This window comes from Pteropus medius, unplaced genomic scaffold (assembly GCF_902729225.1).
Source record: "Pteropus medius unplaced genomic scaffold, Ma_sr-lr_union100, whole genome shotgun sequence".
In the NCBI taxonomy this organism is placed as follows: domain Eukaryota; kingdom Metazoa; phylum Chordata; class Mammalia; order Chiroptera; family Pteropodidae; genus Pteropus; species Pteropus medius.
The window spans coordinates 3,707,453-3,726,606 of record NW_024349797.1 but is presented as its reverse complement, the minus strand read 5'-3'; the positions used below and the strand labels follow the sequence as shown (position 1 = coordinate 3,726,606).

Below are 19,154 nucleotides of genomic sequence, written 5' to 3'. Positions count from 1 at the left end.
GAGAGAGGGTAAACAATTAGATAAGGTCACATAACTACTAAGTGGCAGGGCTAAGATTAGCAGAGAATGTTCTCCAAGTGCATGTCGTATAAGTTTTCCAAATAATATGGTTTAACATTTGAGTCCTTAACAGCAGTAGTGTCAGGCCTTTTAAGTGAGATTTTATATCTCACTCTTTACCCACTACTCACGGAGGTAGATACTGTTATACTCCCTTTCAAAGATGGAGAAATTAAGGCTGAGAGGTTATGATAAGTAATTTGCTCAAGGTCACCTAAGAGTTACAGAACTGGTACCCTTATTTTAAAATCCATTTTCCAGTTTTGAAACTAGCAGGGAAATATTCCTAGTTACCCTTAATTATTAGAGATTTTTGAAAATATCATCAGATACAAACTTTAAATTCTGAAAACATAAAAGGATAACTTACACCAAACTATCCCAGCTTTTCCTTCTTTCCTGTAAACTTTATGTTCCACTTGGTACCCTTCACCAGAGGATATTAAAGAAGCAAAACAAAGAGAAATCATTCTCGATCAGTTTTGTTTCTTAGCAGGTACAGTAAATGTGGCATGAACACAAAAATGATTTTGGACACTTGGTGGGGTTTTTCTGTAATATCCATTCCTTATTTCACAGATAGATAAACCAAGAATTGGTAGCTATTGTGATTTCCTTCAACACAAAAGCGAAGATTCATTATTAATTTATTTTAAGAAATAGCAAAAGTGACCACTATTTAAATGAGAGATAAGAGATAAAAAAAACTTTCAAAGTTTCTCATCTTTCTTTCCAAAGGATTCTTGCTAAACAAACAAACAAACAAACAAACACACAAACCAATCAATCTGTCTCTATTAATAATAACCTGCCCCTCTAAACAGTCTGTTCTCACTTCTGTGATTTTGTCTTAGAGACATTCAGCACCTATGTCACAATTAACCCCATGTCATCCAGCTCTGTCTTTCTAGGATATACATTGCTAATAAATAATCAAACAATTTGGGGCTCACTTAGATATGGCCTCTGAATCTTCTTTACGCAGTCCTTCAGATAAGCCATAGCCAATCCATCAGAAATGACAAGGGAGATAAAATTGTTTTGAACCTCTGTTCTAGAACAGTGCTATCTAATAAAAAGTATTGTGATAATGGAAATATCCTATAATCTGCACTGTCCAATACAGTAGCCACTAGGCACATAGGGCTATGATGTATGTGAAATGTGGCTGGTTTGACTGAGAAATTGGATTTTAAATTTTATATAACTTAAAAAGCCACATGTGACTAGTACCTACCTTACCAGACAACACAGCTCGAGAGCTTCAACCAGATCTGGATGAATCCTATGTGTACAGATCTATGCCCAGCTAAAGTTTGGTCCAAGCAAATTATCTCTAGATTAAACGAATTAAGAAAGCCTTTGGTCCTTCCTTTTAGCTTCCCAGGATGGGCAGAATGAGTCACTGAACTAAAATGGACCCAAGTTATCAGTTTTAACCCGAGAAGCACCTTGTCTTGACTAGGGAAGACTGAAGAGCAGGGCAAATCTCCTAGCACTGACCAGACCTTAACAACCTCTATAAGCCAATTAGGGTTCACATCTGGAGGAGTTTCTTCCTTAACAGCACAGAAGGATGATGAATGTGGCCATCACTAGGTGACATCATCTTCTCTATCCATCTATATTTCTCCAGGTAACATAATAAAACCAACTTTGATCAGATGAAGAGTAAGTGGAAAATGGCACTTATATATACCCGATTTGCAATGATGATTAAAATTCCACTGCTAAAGCATTTTAAAGAAGGATAGGCTTACAGCACATAAACACAGCACCAGTCACAAAATAGGTGGCTCATCATTTTTGTTAAAAGTATGAGGCTATTCAAGTGGATGTGTAGCCACTGGGCCAGTTAGCTTCTCTGGGCTAATAATCGCAGTCTATACTGTTAAATCTAGGCTGTCCAACTCATGAATTCATGGCTTCGGTTACAAAGGGGTCTGGAAGGTAGATGAGATAACTTTTAACTAAAACCCATTTGAATTACTGAAACTATGACTCAAAGGACATACCTTACTGATAAGTGAATATCAACACCTTACTGTGCAAAAGACAGTACACACATATAAGAACCCTACAAGTCTGTGTTGCATCTCTAAAATGTTCTACCATAATAAATTTTTATGCAGATATGAAACTTTTCAGGTTCACTACAATAACAGTAATAATAACAACCAATACGTATTAGCACTAATGATGGCTAAACTTAATACACAGTTTTTGCCAAGCATTGCTCTAAGCTATATATGCTCATTTAATCTTCAAGACAATTCTGTAGATGGGGAAATTGAAGTTGAGAGGTAAAATAAATTGCTCAAGAACACATAACTGTTACATGTCAGTTCCTAGTTTCAATTTCTGGTCTGCTTGATGCAAAATCTCCCATACCTTCTAGTTTTAACCACTGTGTTACTCCCAGTGCCATGTACCATTGGGCCTGGAACCAATAATTCCATCTGTGGACCAGCAGCGTCTGCACTACCGGGAAGCTTGCTAAAAATGCTAATTCTCCACCCAGCTTCAGTCCCAGTGAACCAAAACCTGTATTTGACAAGATCCACGGGTCATTCACGTGCACCTTAATGTTTGAGAAGCACTTGATCTAGGGTATGGGGGAAAGAGAGAACAGGAAAGAGGAACCATTCGTTCAATGATTCTCCTTCATAAAGCTCAAAGGATCTTCCAAAAACCAGCAGAAATGCCCTGATGGGATGAGGAGCAAGATATAAAACAACCAAAGGGAAGGAGTAGAGAAAGTAATTTTATGGGGGAACTTTAAGGTTTTACTATTCCTCAATGTTGTTTGGATGCTCAAACATTAATGAGTAATCGTCTAATATGCCAAGGATACAAAAGTAGATAAAACAGTTTAGAACAAGTTTCAAAATATTCCAAGTCTACTTGTTATGCTGCCATGAGAAACAGTGGTCATTAAAAATAAACCAAGGCATTTAAGCCTAAAAAACAATGAGCTTGTTAAATACTCTTCCACCCCTGCCTTTCTCTAGCTGGTTAGCTAAGTGAATGATTGCCTGTGGGAAAATCCAGTCACGGGATCCCATCATGATGGAAGACTTAGGCAGATGTTTCACTCCTGTGGTCCACCCCTCTTCTTCCTCTGCTCCCGCTCTCCTGGAGCAGCTTATCCAGAGGTTCCACTCCTATTCCCTTCTTCATGGCCATTGCTACAATGACCTCAGTGCATTTTTTCTTTTAATACCAAAACACTGTTTATTTTAGAGCCAGCCTTCCGCATAAGGCAGGTGAGCAAATATCTGAATGTGTGGGGTAGGGACACATTGCACGCATTCCATCTAGACAGGTGTTTAAATTACAGCGGGAATAAATACAGGTGATGGATTGAAAAGTGGGTAGGAGGAACACAGAGAGGGAGCCAATTTCCGGTGGCTGGCCCGCCCCAGTGTTATTGCTTATTACTGCTGTTGGCTAAGAGCAGTGCTGCCGCCAGTGCTATAATTGAAGTATGATGGAATTGCCCTGATAGCTTCTCAGAATATACCCACCCCATGCCAAGCCAAGTGCATAACCTTTCGGTATCCAAAGAAGATCTGAGGCCAGATCTAACTAGATCACTGTTGCTGTGATCTGTTTTGGGGGAGGAGGTAGTTCCTAGCTGGAAACAAAAAAGCATAAGTAATGCAAAGACACATAAGGAAGAATGTCTGAGAAACACAAAATAGTCTAATGTGGCTAAAGCTTAGAGCAACAGAAGACAGAACAGATTAACAGCCTGGGGAGGTCTTCAAATACCAGACTGAAGATTCTGTTCTTGGTCTACTAGACAACAGAAAGCTTGCCCAAGGGTTCTGACTGAGTAGTGCTGTATCAGAACTGTGGTGCAGGTAGGTAAATCTAGTGCTGTTTTGTGGGGTTGGTTAAAAGGGGCTAATAAGGAGAATACAAAGTGAGAATAACAGCAGTCTGGTGAGAGCAATAAGGCTGGGGTGCAGGACATACTACTGCTGGTCTCCCTTCATTTCCCTCCTAGGCTAAGGAAGAGTGCTGGGCCTTAGAACTAGAGAACTACATTTGTAATCTGATGATAAAAGCTCTTGAGTTCATGTGTTCTTTGTTCATATTTTCTTTTTGGATCGGTCCTCTTCTGCATTACATTTTACATGCAGCTGGTAAGGCAAGACGGCGCTGTCTGCCATTAAAGAAGGAAGGTCAAAGAGTGGGCATCTGAGGCCAGCTTTGTTCTAGGGCCGTATGAGAAAATGTACCTTTCTTAGATTTATCCTTCCATGCCTCTTTTCAACACTAAAATGGTTTGAGGAACAATATTAGGGGGTGGGTCTGGGAGGAAGGTACCCAGGAGGAGAACGAGATGGCTTCAGTCTAGGCCTTAATCCTGGTGGGCAAAAGAAGATATTGGATCGATCATACATTGTCTAGCACAAGTCACCAAAGCTCAGGACTCCTCAGGAGTTTGGGTCCAAAAATCTCATAGTAATTAAGAGGAGGCTTCCACCTGGAGGATCCCTTTGGGCACCCTTCTCCTGAAAGTCAAGTTAGTGACTGTGAAATCCTGGATTCCACACACAGTCCTCTCTGAATTAGTGCAGCGGTCCCCAACCTTTTTGGTACCGGGGACCAGTGCTCCTATGAGAATCTAATGCCTGCTCATCTGAGGTGGAGCTGAGGCGGTGATGCTAGCACTGAGGAGCACCTGCAAATACAGATGAAGCTTCCCTCTCCCGCCGCTCACCTTCTGCTGTGCAGCCTGGTTCCTAACAGGCCACAGACCTATACCGGTCCACAGCCCAGGGTTGGGGACCCCAGAATTTGTGTTTAATGGCCATGTATACAGTAACTTCCAGCTCCACCAAGGAACAACAAAACCAAACACAGTAACATTTAAATATGGTGAGATTTTAGTAGATACTTGAAAAAACAATATGTGAGCTCTGAAGTCCTCCACTAGTTCAATCATTAACGAAGTATCTGCCTCTGTATACGCATATGCCATCGGTCCCTTAGGGACAAGGCACCTGTCACTCACGGCAGACCACAGAATTCTACATTTCTATAAATATGACCTGTTTAAAAATGTAGGGGCAAAAATTTTCCTCTGACCAGGGCTTGCAGATTGTCACATGACTTTACCTTTCTTAACACAGTAGCAAGGTTTATCATTGGCTGCTTGGGGGAAACACAACATGTATCTACAGCTACGCCAGGAGAGGCAGGGATTACCCCTAACCTGCAACCAGAAAAACCAGAAGTTTATCTGGTGTTTTACCCAGTCATCCTGGAAGGTCCTTCAAAGTACATCAGCACAACAGGATCCTGAAATCTTGTTGCTACCGCCTTGCTCTTTACTTCCCAATGTCAAGTTTATTTCTCATAGACGAGCTCCCTCAGCTATAAAGCATCCTTAACATTAAACTACTTTAGAATCACAGCAGTAGAGTTGAGAGAGCTTCATGCCATATTTTATATTGTATTATAACTGCAGGTCTATTTGACTATCTCACTCCACAAATTACATGCTTCTTTAGGACAGGCACTAACTATATCTTACTTGCTGCTGTATCCCCAGAGCTTACCCAAGTAGGCACAAAAACATTTATACAGAAAAGGAAGTGGGTCTCATCTATCCCCAAACACATACAAACACATCTGCACACATACTCCCTGTCTCCAGCTAGCGGTTAGTTTTACCAGCGAGTAGAAAAGTGATTAATGTCACGAGAAAGGCTAGCAAGAAAATAAAAGTTTCCAAATTATCTCTTTTTGCATAAACCACAAGGGAGGGACCGTTTTGGAATTAGGAGAAATAAAATAATCAGTGACTATCGTGAAAGATAAGTGTTGGTCTTGCTACTATGCTGAATAATTTAGAGATGATTTCTGCCTGGTCTTGAAGCCTTGGGCAAGGTTCTCAAATGGGTGAAATAATAGCTTTGACACAGAATGTGTATACTGTATTAGTTTCTTCTTGGCACTGAAACTGCATTTGAGATTCGTTTAGTGAAACTCACATTCACTAAAGCTGTTGGCAAATCTCATGTATCTTATTTATCACAAGGGAGACAGAAATTCAACATTAAAAATTAATTCATAATAGCTTAACACATGAGCAAATCGGTGGCACAGCATTCCCAAAGCAGCTTACAATCTTGGCATAGCTCAATTTCCTCATTCTAGCAATAAAAATCTTAGATAATTCTTGTCTGATGAGGTCTAGAGATGGGGTTTTAAAAGATTATTTCGTTAATTCAACAAATATTTATTGGACACCTTCTACGTGCGTGGCACTCTTTTGAGCACTGAGGACAGAACAATGAAAAAAAAGTCCTTGCCTTCATCGAGAGGACCTTTATATATCATGTGAAGTGAAGATGATCACGAAGTTGGTATGATCATTTTTGGTAATTTATGGATATTAATGGCCATATGCTACCTAAAAGTTTTCAGAGGTTCTTGGGCATCAAGAAGAAGCCTAGTTAGGGGAACTTCTATAAACTGTTTGAAATTAATGCACGTTTCTAAGTTTGAGTGCACATTTTTTTTTTTTCAAGAGAAAGAACATAGCTTTCACTCAATTCTCAAAGGGCTCTCTGACTCCAGAAAGGTTAATAATCACTCAGACTGATATGAAGATAAATTTGTTTAAATCTACATTCATACTGTTCTCAGAACTACATCAATATTATCTTGAGAATACCGTTCTCTGTGTCGTTCATATACAAAGGCCCATCAGAATACGACTGGATCAGCTGAGCATGTCACAGAAACTGTCATTCTCCCTGACCACGGGGCTCTCAAAAGAATGATTCCGAATGGAGAAATGCTGTGGCGAGTTCCTCCTGACTTTAGCCTATGTTACTAGGATAAAAGGTAATCCCTGACTAGGAAGCATGAGCGTTTTCCTCAGGATAAAAGAAAAGAAAAACCATAAGTGCCAGATCTGTACATATTAAACAATTCTGACCACTGGAGAAATATTAGAGAACATCTTCAATCAAGAATATGAAAAGAATCATCCTTGAACAGTTATATTTTAAACACTCCTCCAAGAGCACTCCATGAGCATTTATTAAATCGTTAGTTACAACAGCCAATGTTTTAAGTCACAACAATCAACATGTTCTAAGGTAGCTTCGATTCCTGTATCAATTCCTGAATGCTAATAAATGAACCTCAAGAAATTTATATTCTAATGATCAGGAGATAAGAGTTATAATATTAATCAAATTTTAAGACGGCTTAGGAAAAATGGAATCTCTGCAGTTCCTGATATATTAACACTAAGTTCTCCTCAACACCTTCCCTCAGTTGAGCTTTGTCATTTACATAATATACATAAAGACGTTTAGTGTTCCAAAATCCAGAAGGAGTTCCAAATCAAGATTTGTCAAAAGCATTCCTGGGAAACCCTACAAAAATAGCAAAACCCCTCTCTAGTGTTTCTAATTTGTACATTGTTTTGTGAAAAAAAAAAAAAAATGGACATGGTCCCCCTTTTCAATCAAGTATCTTACTGAATCAGCACATTTATTGAGTACTACCCTTGAATCAGGTTCTGAGGCAGCAAAGGAAAATGCCCTCAAAGGGCTCACTGTCTATAAAGGGAGAAAGCTATCTGGACATACACAGTGTGGTGAGTGAAATGGCATGCAGATGAGTGAAGTGGCACCTATGTTGAGCCTGGATAGATGATAAGATTAGACATGGTAACTGGGAAACATTTCCCATGAGAAGACAGCATAACATGAGGCATAGAGACCGACAGAAATTCTGGCTGAACTGCACAAATACATATGTGATGGGAGGGAGACAAGATGAAGAAGTAGCCTGGAGCCAGATTCTAAATAAAGGCTCTGAATAACATTTAATAGCTTGGGCTTCACATTGTAGATAACAGGAAGCCCCTTTGAGATTCTTGGGCAGAGTATTATTATCGGACTTGTGATTTAGAACGATTCCTTTTGAGCAAAGACTAGGGTGAATAAGAGGAGACTGGCTGGGAGACCATTTAGGAGGTAATTGCAGCTGTCCAGTTGAGAGATAATTAAGGCCTTGAGCAGGATGGTAGATATGAAAGTGAAACAGAGAAGGTATGTATCAGAGATATTACAGAGTCAGAATCAACAAGATATGGCAACTGCCTGGACATATAGAGAATAAGGAAATGAAGAGAGACAATGATAAATCAAGGCTCCATATCTAAACTCAGGAGAATGGCACTGTCCTAATACAGAGACAAAAAAAAAAAAAAAAAAAAGGGACAAGAACAAATAGGTTTCAGAAATGTTGAATACTTTTTGAATATTTTCAAAATATGTTTAAATATGTTGAATATCTTAGATGCTGATAATACTGTTACGTGGAAATGTCCAGTAGGCAGCTGGAAATTTGGACCTGGCAGTCAAAAAAGAGGTTCGAACTAAACATGCACATTTGGGAGAAATCCACAGCCCAATACCAGATGAAGCTATGAGAAGAGAAACTACAGAGAGAGGAAAATGTTCTCTTGTGCCCTGGAATTCGGAGATATGCTAGAAGATACTGGTGAAGAACAGAGAGCAGATGCCCAGACATCATCCCACCTTCTTCAGTCAGAGAGACCCTGCTACTGACACAGAGATTCTCCAGTGCCAGTTTTTAATATCTGAGGTCTATATACAGGTGGCTTTCAAAAAAAATGTTGAAAACAAAATCTAATTTTTAGGGGGAAGAGGAGGAAGAAATGAGCGCTCAGTGAAATTACTGAAGGATTGGAGAAGCTAAGTTTCCAGGTAGGAGGTGATCAATAATAGTGTCACATGCTAAAAGAGAATGATGATTAAAATTAGGTGACTGAAGCTGACGATTTCAAGGTCATCTGACCTTTGAAAGAGAATTGGACGAAATGGTAAGAGATAAAGTTAGACTGGAAGAGTAAGTGTATGTGCATGTGTGTAGGGGAGGACTGAGGATATCAAGGGTGTGTTACTTCAAAAGAAGTTTGGCGGTACAGGGAGGACAAGAGCTTAAGCAGGTGGCAGGGCTAAAGGGTTATTTTAGAATGTGAGACCATTCAGTAGGCCAAGGAACTAAGGAAAATTGGGGGCTTAAAGCCTCAAGAAACACAGAAGAGCTAGAGAATTAAATAAGATCAACAGGAGCTATGTCCTAGAGCAGAGAGGCACAAGGATCCAGGAGAAGTAGTCTTGATACTAAAATTTCTCCATCTTACAGATAAGGAAATCAAGGCACAAGGAGGTTAAGTGACTTGCTCAAGGTCTCACTGACTCAATAACATCTGCTTTTTCCATTTACCCTTTCTGTTTCTGGAAATGGAGAAAAATTATACAATACAAAGAAGTACAACTTTTTCTGCCCAGAAAGAACACGGAACCAAAGGATCTAGAGCACAATGTACAGCAGTTCAAATGTGTCCAGATAAGCTAAGGAGCCAGGAAGAAAGTCTCCAGTGCCAAATGCCTAAGCTTGTGATAAATTGAGTGACATCTGCCTGGATTCTAGAGAACATTAGCAACCACGTCAGAAATTTAGCTCTTTCTATGTCAATTTCACCTTCAAATTGAAATTTTTGAAATTGAGGAATTCAAGTCTACTGCGGACCTTGAAGAAATCAGCATGACTACAATGGCAGCTGCTGCAGCAGAAGAAATAAAAAAGAATTCCTGTGTGAATTCTTTGAATTCATATGAATGAGTGAGAGTGAATGAGTAATTGGTGTGAACTAAACATTCTATACCTAAGCATCTCCTCTTAGAGGACTAGGCAGGAAAGTATCAGGGTAAGGAGCAAAAAAATGAAAGAAATTGAATGATTTTCTTTTCTACTCTTCATCTAAATGAAAAATGTGAGAAGCAAAAACTGTCTCCTCCCTCCTATGTATCTGTCAGCACATTTCCAGGAGGCCTGGCCACATCCAGGGCACTGGCTGGCTGGGGAACAGAGACTGACAGAGCACATTCGTTGGAGCTGGAGCCTCGCCTGGGTGGTCTGCTCTTATCCCTTTGATTAAACTCCCAGGCTGGAAGAGCTGGAGCTGCTCCTAATGATAGCTGGGTCCCGAAACCTCACACTCGCCTGCACGGAGAGGGCCAGTGCTCCCGCTGGTTCCCTGCCTCCCACTCTTCACCGCAGAGCTGGGCTAATTCGGCACATTCTTCTGTTCACTAACAGCAGTGACCACAAAGGGCTATGTCTGCACAGAGTGCTGAAGTTGTAAGGAACACCTCTCCCAGCACTGAGTGACGAGGACATAGTGAGATTTCACACTGAAACTCTACTCTAGCACCATCAGCTACCAGTCCTCGCCCCGCCCGCCAAAGGCAAAAGATGCTTCTGGAAAATCTTGCTTTCAAGGATGTACATATTGATTTCCAAAGGGTCCCATTCTCAAAAGATAATGAGCCTCTCATGTGCCAAGGGAAAGACCTAAATCTGACCTGCTCTCTGCTCAGATTTGTAAGGTATTTGTTAAGAACATGTAACTCTTCTTATTTCAAGCATACTTGTGCTTGTTAAGAACATGTTAAGAACATGTATGCTTCTTATTTCAAGCATACTTGTGCTGGCACAAATATTTCTGAAGTGGCCACTGTGGCCACTTCATGTGGCAGGTAAAGTTTGACATCCTTATGTGTTCTAGGCTATAAATGAATGCAGCAGAATACAGCAGAAGTAGTAGAAGCAATGACAAGGTAAATGAGGTTCTGTTTTTAGCCATACAAATTCATAAGAATCTAGCCTCTAATGTAAATTTAATCAAATGTCTGGGTTGCTAGAGTACTTTCTTTACTTTTGGTTAGTTCATTGTTCCACAGCATCTTCACCAATAAGCAGGGCAGAAAAAGGGGCAACACTGCCTCATTCTCCAGTCCATCCTCCTCCCATCTACCTGAGTGATGCAGCTAAAAGGCAAAGTCGATTGTGTCTCTGTGGCTCCCTGTTATCTCTGAAATGAAGGGTGAGTTCCTGCACGGGGCATTCAAAGCCCTGTCTTCCTGTCTGGCTTCCACCTTAACTGCTCCACTAACCAGCTTGCTGTTTCCTCACATACACCCATGCTAGCTTTAACTCTGGAGCCTGCCCCTACTCTTCTCCTGCAACCCACCTGCCTACCTTTAATGTTGAGCTTAGGTGCAATGTCTTCCAAGAAGGCTGCTTTGGACTTCTTCCCAGACCCACTCACAGGCTGGGATACCTTTTGGTGGTTCTGTAACTCCCTAGAAATGTCTCTGTTATACACATTCCATGCTGGTATTATCATATGTTTATGTGGCTGTCACCCTTACCAGACTGTGAGTTATTTCATGCCAAGGAATAAGCTGTCTATCATGCCCATGGCTTAATACCCAAGCCTGAAACACTCTTAAGAGCTTAATGAACATGGAAGCAACCGAAGTGTCCTACGACAGATGACTGGATAAAGAAGCTGTGGTACATATATACAATGGTATATTACTCAGCCGTAAGAAGAGATGAAATACTGCCATCTGTGACATCATGGATGGACCGCAAGATAATCATGCTAAGTGAAATAAGCCAGACTGAAAAAGTTTAAAATCACATATCACTTACATGTGGGATATAAACCTAAAAGCAACAAATGAACAGGACAAACAGACTCAGAAACATGGACAATGGACTAGTGGTTACTAGAGGGTATGGGGTGGAGAAAGGGGGGAGGGGGGAGGCAAATGGGGTAAAAGGGATCAAAATATGTGCTGACAGAAAGAAATCTAATGATGAGAGGTGAACACACAGTGTAAATATATATATGCCTTACTGTTAAAGTATACAGCTGAAACTTACTGGATTTCATTAACCGATGTCACTATTAAAAAAAATAATTAATTAATAAAAAGAGCTTAATGAAACACTTTTGAATGAATAAAAAAACCCATATGAATAAAAAGTTCTTATAGAGAATGCCACTAAAAACTTTAATGGGTTAAGTAGTTGAAATTGTAGACAAAATAAAATGATTTTTGATAAATACCCAAGGATTTCAATTTTTAATACCTATCTTCTAAAATAGCACAATTTAAAATCAGCTTTCCTTATTTTGTAGGTCTCTTAACACCTTGTTCAGAAAAGCAGTGTAAAGATATATCAGTGTTTGTGTGATATAATTAAAGCAATGTTCAGAGGAAAATTCACAGCTTTCAATATAATAAAAAAGAATGAATGAAAATGAAAAGTATCCAACTCAAGAAACTGGGAGGAAAAAACAAAATAAAGCTAGGAAAAGAAGAAGAAAGTAATTAAAGATAAAACAAGAACAAACCAATTAGAACACAATAAAACAATAGATGAATATATAATATCCAGAATTATTTTATCAGAAAAAGGAGGAAAGAAAATATTCATTAAATATTCATATGAAAAAAACATAAACATAAAATAAGAATTGCAAATAAGAAAATAATTTCAGGTAATAGGAAATCAGAAGCATTTAAAGTGATCACTGGACACAAAGATGTTTCTGACGATGCTGAGTTTAAACTTTCATGCCCCAAGTCCACAGAGAAAGGCAGAGCTCCACCTCTTTCTGTTTGGATGCCCCTCTCTCACCAGAAAGCTATAAACACATCATTATTCACCTCAGTGAGTAAGAAACGTAAGTAGGAAAAAGAGGAGACAGCTAGTTAACAAATGCACCAAAGCTTGTTTAAGCCATTACAATATGTCAGTTATTTATCAGGAAAAGAACAATAAAAGGCAGAATTTTCCAAATTCCAAATTAAAGAATTAACTTTCTCTGACAGGAAGGGACTGAATAACATGTAATTGAGCTTTTCGATAAACAAGTTCATTTTGTTAACATTATTTAATCCCCAAACTTACTTTTTTCAAATCAAATTAGGAATCATTCATTATGGAAAGCCCTTTATGGCTGAAATAACAATATTTTCCAAGGATATTACAACAGACTTCATGAAGAGGTTTTTGCATACTATCATCATGATGCCGTTATATTTTCCTCCAACAACAAATAAGGACCCTGAGGTTGAAAGAAGTTGAGTAAATTTTCAGAAATGATACAGCTAGTCAGTGACAGAAGAAGGCAGGTCTTTAGACCTATAATTCTACTCTTTTCCCACCACTTCTCCATGCTTATTACATACTAAAGCATCTCCCTCAGCACTGTACCAAGCACTAACCACCCTATTAGCAAGACTCTAAAAGTTAAGACTGACATCTAATGGCAAGTCCAGATCCCTATGAAGAGGAGTGTGATGGACTTTTAACTCACCGACACTGAAATTCTTCTTAAATGAGAACGATGGACTGACGGGGGATGACTTTCCAATTAGCATAAAATCACATTGGATTCCCATGGGATCAGGATCCTGTCATTTTGCAAGATTTGCAATCTACCAAATGACAGGAGTTGAAAATATGTAAACGCCAATACTGGCTATTTTTTACTACAATTGCAAAGAAAAAAAATTAATGTCTTGGTACTTCTAGCTGCTTATTTATAAATTGGAAACATAGACCCAATAACCTAATGAAAAAACGTATAGCGGATCACTGGCCCTCTCTTCCTCATAGCCACTCCACATTTCAACATTCCTCCCCATTCTACCATGGTCATGCTATTCCTTCTTCTCATCATTCTATCACTAAAATCTAACTATACCACTCCCTTCAATTCTCAATACTGCCCTTGTAAGATTCCTTGCTTCCTATTTCACATTAAGTCTCCTCAACTACTCCTTTCAAACCATTAGAGATTTCAAAAAGAAAATTAATTATGGTCTCACATACTGGGATGAGGCTAAAGTAAAGCTAAGGCTCACCTTTAATTCTCATCCTAAATTTCTTACAGAGAAATAGGGCACCACCAGGGAGCAGTATGTCGCCTACTTTTAATATGTGCTTCAAGTAATTTTCAGCTTCACTTTTCTCTAGACTTGATTATCATTAGAGTTGCCACCACTTAAAGAATCTGACACAAGAGAGATACAGCAAAATACAGCTATAAAGTTAAGTTATAATCATTTCTTTGGAGGATTTTGATGCCATTTTGCTTTAAGGAAGAGGGGAAGATATGGCTTCCACTTCCAGTTAAATACCATGGGGATAATCAGCAAGGAGGGCAAAAAGAATCCCAAAGTTCTTGAAAGTTTCATTTAACTCCACTGTGTGGTAAGCTTGTTATTATCTATCTAACTTAAAGCCCAAATCCTGGTATCTGTTTCCGTCCATCCAGCCTGCTGGATGACCTTGATTATATCATTTCTTTCTGCTTCGGCTTCCCCCATCTGTAAAACAGGGAGAATGATATGTGTCGGAGAAGGGTGTACTAACGATATACTTCGTTAATCAGTACCCCTAAAACATTCTGAGACTGTGATGAAAGGCACTACAGTTAAAAAAAAAAAAAAAGAGAGAGAGAGAGAGAGAGGGAGAAAGAGATAATGTTATGGCATTCTGGTAAAAAGATTTATAAGACTGGAACTCACTGGAAAATTTTATCAAAGAAAAAACTTATTTTAAAAGATCCTTTAAAAGTATATTCACAGCTCAACATTCAAGTCTGTTTATCCATGAAATAAGTACATCAGAGTCAGTAGCAGACTTAACTTTGCCATACCTGTAAAAGAAACTCATTTTCTAATTTAAGCTGAAGAGGAACAAAGGTTTCTTCAGCTTTGAAACCAGCAAATACTCATTCAATAGGCATCAGTCAATGGCAATTAGTAAAGGCAGGGAAGGGCAGAGTACCCTGTCCTTAATCCTGTCTCAGGTCCAAAGAGCCCACTGGCACCCCAAACTGTCCATACCTGCTGGGAGAGGAGACTGATGTGAGTGGATGGAGAATACTGCCTTGCTGCCTGCTTCTCAGCTAGCCGCTGAAGTTCGGCTGTAACCATACTTTGGTTGTATCGTCTGCCGTACGATGAACCATCTTCTCCCTCCTTCTGTGTTTTGGCTACTCCTGAATGCTGCTTGTTTGGATGGCATGAACCCGCTAAAAAAAGAAAAAAGTTTTCTCTCACTTAGGAAAATAGCCCTGAAAAACTCAGGATGATGACAGAGAAATCTTAACCAATGGATACTTTACCAAATTCTAGAGATCTCTGACGACATAAGGAGCAATAAACTATCACTTAATGCTATAGAAAAATAAATCCCTACTATACCTTAAAAACTCTTCCTACTGCCAAACTGCTACATGCATTTATTAATGTGGTTTTGCTTACGATGAAAGCTTCATAAAGAAGAATTTTCATCCTTTGTAATGGATGATAACCAATCCTAAAATCTACTAATCATGAACAAAAAATGTAGCCTTGAAACTCATTATAATTCTTGTTTCCTTATTAAGTGACTGTACTTGTCAGTATTCTATGGTATCCACTGTCAAATCATCCATAATCTAACAAACCTCTAATACCATCGAGTTCCATTATTTTTCTGCACTGAAATTCTAGCAAAAGGAAATTCTTTAATATAAAATCGAGGTTCATATTTTTTCTATGATAGTCGCACGTCTTTTTGAAAAAAATAAAAAAACCCAGATGGATACAGAAACACTATGTTTCCTTTCTGTCTTATTAATGCTTATATAACTGTGATCATACTGTATATACAATTTTGTGACAATACTTAAAAACTATAACTTTTTCATGTTTATTATGTAATACTTACAAAATTTTATAACAAATGCAAAGTTATAAAGCATGTTATAATGAACACCTGTGAACGTATTACCCAATTCAATACGTGTCAAGTACATTACCAATTAATGTGCATCGATCTATGTGTTTCTCCCTATTCCTTATCTCCCCGATCATTCACTTCCTTCCTTTTTAAAAATATAGTTTTATGTATTTATGTGTTTGTGTGTATGCATAAACAAAATACTAGTTAATTTTGCTTGTTTTTGAGCTCTATAAAAATGGCATTTTACTGTTGTAGTTTCCTGGAACTTGATTTTGTTACTCACTACTGTACTTCCAAGATTCATCCTTTCTAAATATAGTCGAAATTCATTAGTTTTATATGCTGCTTTGTATTCCATTTTGCAAATACACTGCAACTTATTTTTCTATTCCTCCATCAATGGTTATTTTGTTTAATTCAAGCTTATTACTATTATAAGTAGTGCAGCTGTGAATACTCCCGCATATATCTCCTGGTGCACATGTGGAAGAGCTTCTCTCATGTATATGCCTAGGAGTGGGGCTGTTAGGGCATAGGGTATGCTAAGTTTTCAATTTATGTGATAATACCAAAGCGCTCCTCCAGATTATTTTTCTTCTTCAAGAAGTTCTCCCTATTTTTGGCCTTGTGCCATTCCACTGTCATTTTAGAATAGGCTTGTCAAGTACAACGTGAAAACTGCTGAGATTTTGGTTGGAACTGTACTGACAGTGGATGCCATAGACTACTGACAAGTACAGTCACAGAGATCAATGTGATGAGACTGAAACATTTATGATACTGAGTCTTCCTATCCATGCATGTAGTCTATTTATTCATTTGTATAGGTTTTTTCTAATGTCTCTTAACAGTCTTACAAAATTTTATTATAAAAGTCTTTCCTGAATTTACCCTTAGATAGTTTTCAGTTTTTATACTATTGTAAATGATGTTTTTTAAGTTTCCTTGGCAATGATTGTACAACAATGTGAATGTACTTAATGCCATGGAACTGTATGTACACTTTAAAATAGTTAAAATGGTAAATTATATATTATGCATATTTTACCACAATACAAAAAAAGCTGCTTTCTAATTCTTTGTTGCTAATATATTTAAAAAGCTATGGATTTTTAATATTGATCTTATAGCTATCTATACCGCTGACATAATTTCTAAAATGCATTTGTAGATTATTTTCAGTTTTCTATGTAGATAACATATTATCTGCAAATAAACAAATTTATTTCCTCCTTTTATATCCTTATTCTTTTCTTTTTCTTGCCTTTTGCTGGCTCTGACTTACAGTAAAACACTGAATAAAAGCAACGTCAGTGGGCATCCATTTCTTGCTCTTAATGTTAAAAAGAAGGCTTTTAACATTTTCCTGTTTATACTGATACTTTGTAGGATTTTGGCAGATACCCTTTTTCAAGTTAAGAGGATTTCCTTTTCTTCCTAGTATGCTGAGAGTTATTATCATCAGTGAGTACAGAATTTTATCAAATTCTTCTGCATCTACTAAGATAATGAATACAGTTTTTGTCCTTTAATCTGTTAATGTGGCAGATGACATTTATAAATTTTCTTACGTCAAACACCTCCTGTATTCCTTGGGTAAACTTACTCATGGTGTCTTAGCTCTTTCGCATGTTGATAGTGATTACAATTTTTGCATTTATGTCCATGAATGAAGCTGGTCTGTAATTTCCTGCTCTAACACTGTCTTTAACTGGCTTTGTTAGGAAGATTACACTACCAACACAGAATGAGTTAAGGATTAATGTTTCTTTTTCCATTCTCTAGAAGAGTTTAAGTTTGGAATTATCTGCCCATTGAAAGACTGTTAGAACTTACCTATTAAACTATCTGAGCCTCATGTTTTCTTTGTGACATTTTTAGCTAGTGTACCGGTTAACTTAAAACTTATAGGACTATTCAGGGTTTCTTCATCTTCCTGAGTCAATTTTACTTAAGTTATACTTTTGTAGGCATTCATCCATTTTGTGTACATTTTCAATTTTATTGGAGTAAAGTGGTTAGTAGTATTCTATTATTTGTCACCCGTGCTATATTTGTATTTTCTGTTTACTTTTCCATTGCTTATATTATTTATCCAGTCTTCTCTTTTTTCTTGATCGGTCTCACGAGAGGTTTGTCTACCTTATTAGACTTTTCAAAAAACTTTGGCTTTAATATACTCTACTATACTCTTATTTTTGAATTGTGATATTTTGCTCTTATCTTTACTATTTCTCCTTCATTTAGATTTATGATAACTTATTTTATAATGTCTGACATCAGATCTTTAGCACATTAATTTTCAGCCTTTCTTCTTTTCAAATATAAATATTTAAAGCAGTAAATTTCCCTCCAAATACTGATTTTCATTGCTCTCCATACATTGTATATACCATTGTTTTCAATACCAGTGAGTTCTAATACTTTCAAATTTATTTCCATTATGATTTCTTTTTTGACTTTTTGTTACTGACATTCAATTTAACTGCTGTGTGGACAGAGAATAGGGCTGTATGATATCGATTCTTTGAAATTTGTCTTATTTTATGGTGTAAAACATGATTGATTTTTATAAATATATCATGTGTGCTTGAGAAGGTGTTTTCTCTAAATATTGGGTATACGGTCCTATATGTGATCAATAAATAAAGCTTATCATATTGTTCAAATTCTCCTTTATCTTTGGTGAATTAAAAAATCGATTTGAATTGCCAGTTATAAAAAGTCATGGGAATATAAAGTATAGCATAGAGAATATAGTAAATACTAATGTAATAACTATGTATGGTATCAGAGAGGTACTAGATTTATCAGGGCGATCACTTCATAAGTTATATAAATGTCTAATCATTATGTTGCACACCTGAAATACTGTATGTCAACTGTAATTAAAAAATTTTAAAAATGTTTTAAATCTATTCAGTCTATTAATAATTGATATAAGTATGTGAAAATCTTCCACTAGGACAGTGGATTTGTAGATTCCTCATGTAGTTGTATCTATTTTTGTTTTATACATTTGGAGGTCATTTTATTAGATGGATTTAGAACTGCTTTATCTTTCTGCTGAACTGAATCTCGTTTTATGTAATTACTTCGTATCTGTAAGAAAATTTAATATCTTAAAGTCTATTTTAGTATATATCAACATAGTTACACCACCATTATTTTGGTTGGTATTTCTTTATCCTTTTACTTTCAGCCATTCTGTGTCCTTATCTTTAGGTGTGTCTCTCTGGTAAACAACATGCAGCTGTATTTTTTTAAAATTTCTGATATTCTTCTAACAAATTTAACTCATTAATATTTATTTGATTCTTGATATATTGGGACTTGATTTACCATCTTTTAAGTTTCCATTTTTTCTGGCACTTTCTATGCTTCTTGTTTGTATGCCCTTACATTTGTGAGTATTCTTTTTCCCCTCA

At 37.5% G+C, this 19,154-nt stretch overlaps 1 protein-coding gene across 16 annotated transcripts in view; it reads right to left on the bottom strand.

The window, feature by feature from the left end:
• Positions 1–19,154, bottom strand: part of TTLL5 (tubulin tyrosine ligase like 5) — a 221,143-nt gene that overhangs the window by 105,806 nt on the left and 96,183 nt on the right. For 14 of the 16 annotated variants that reach the window (XR_005657525.1, XM_039883837.1, XM_039883842.1 and 11 more), the window contains one exon: positions 14,844–15,031. Coding sequence is in view for 15 of the 16 variants with exons in the window: in XM_039883837.1 (XP_039739771.1) it covers positions 14,844–15,031 (188 nt within the window). In the remaining variant the exon portion in view is untranslated. The remainder of the gene's footprint in view (positions 1–14,843; positions 15,032–19,154) is intronic. The other 2 variants (XM_039883840.1, XM_039883848.1) reach the window with 1 other exon arrangement.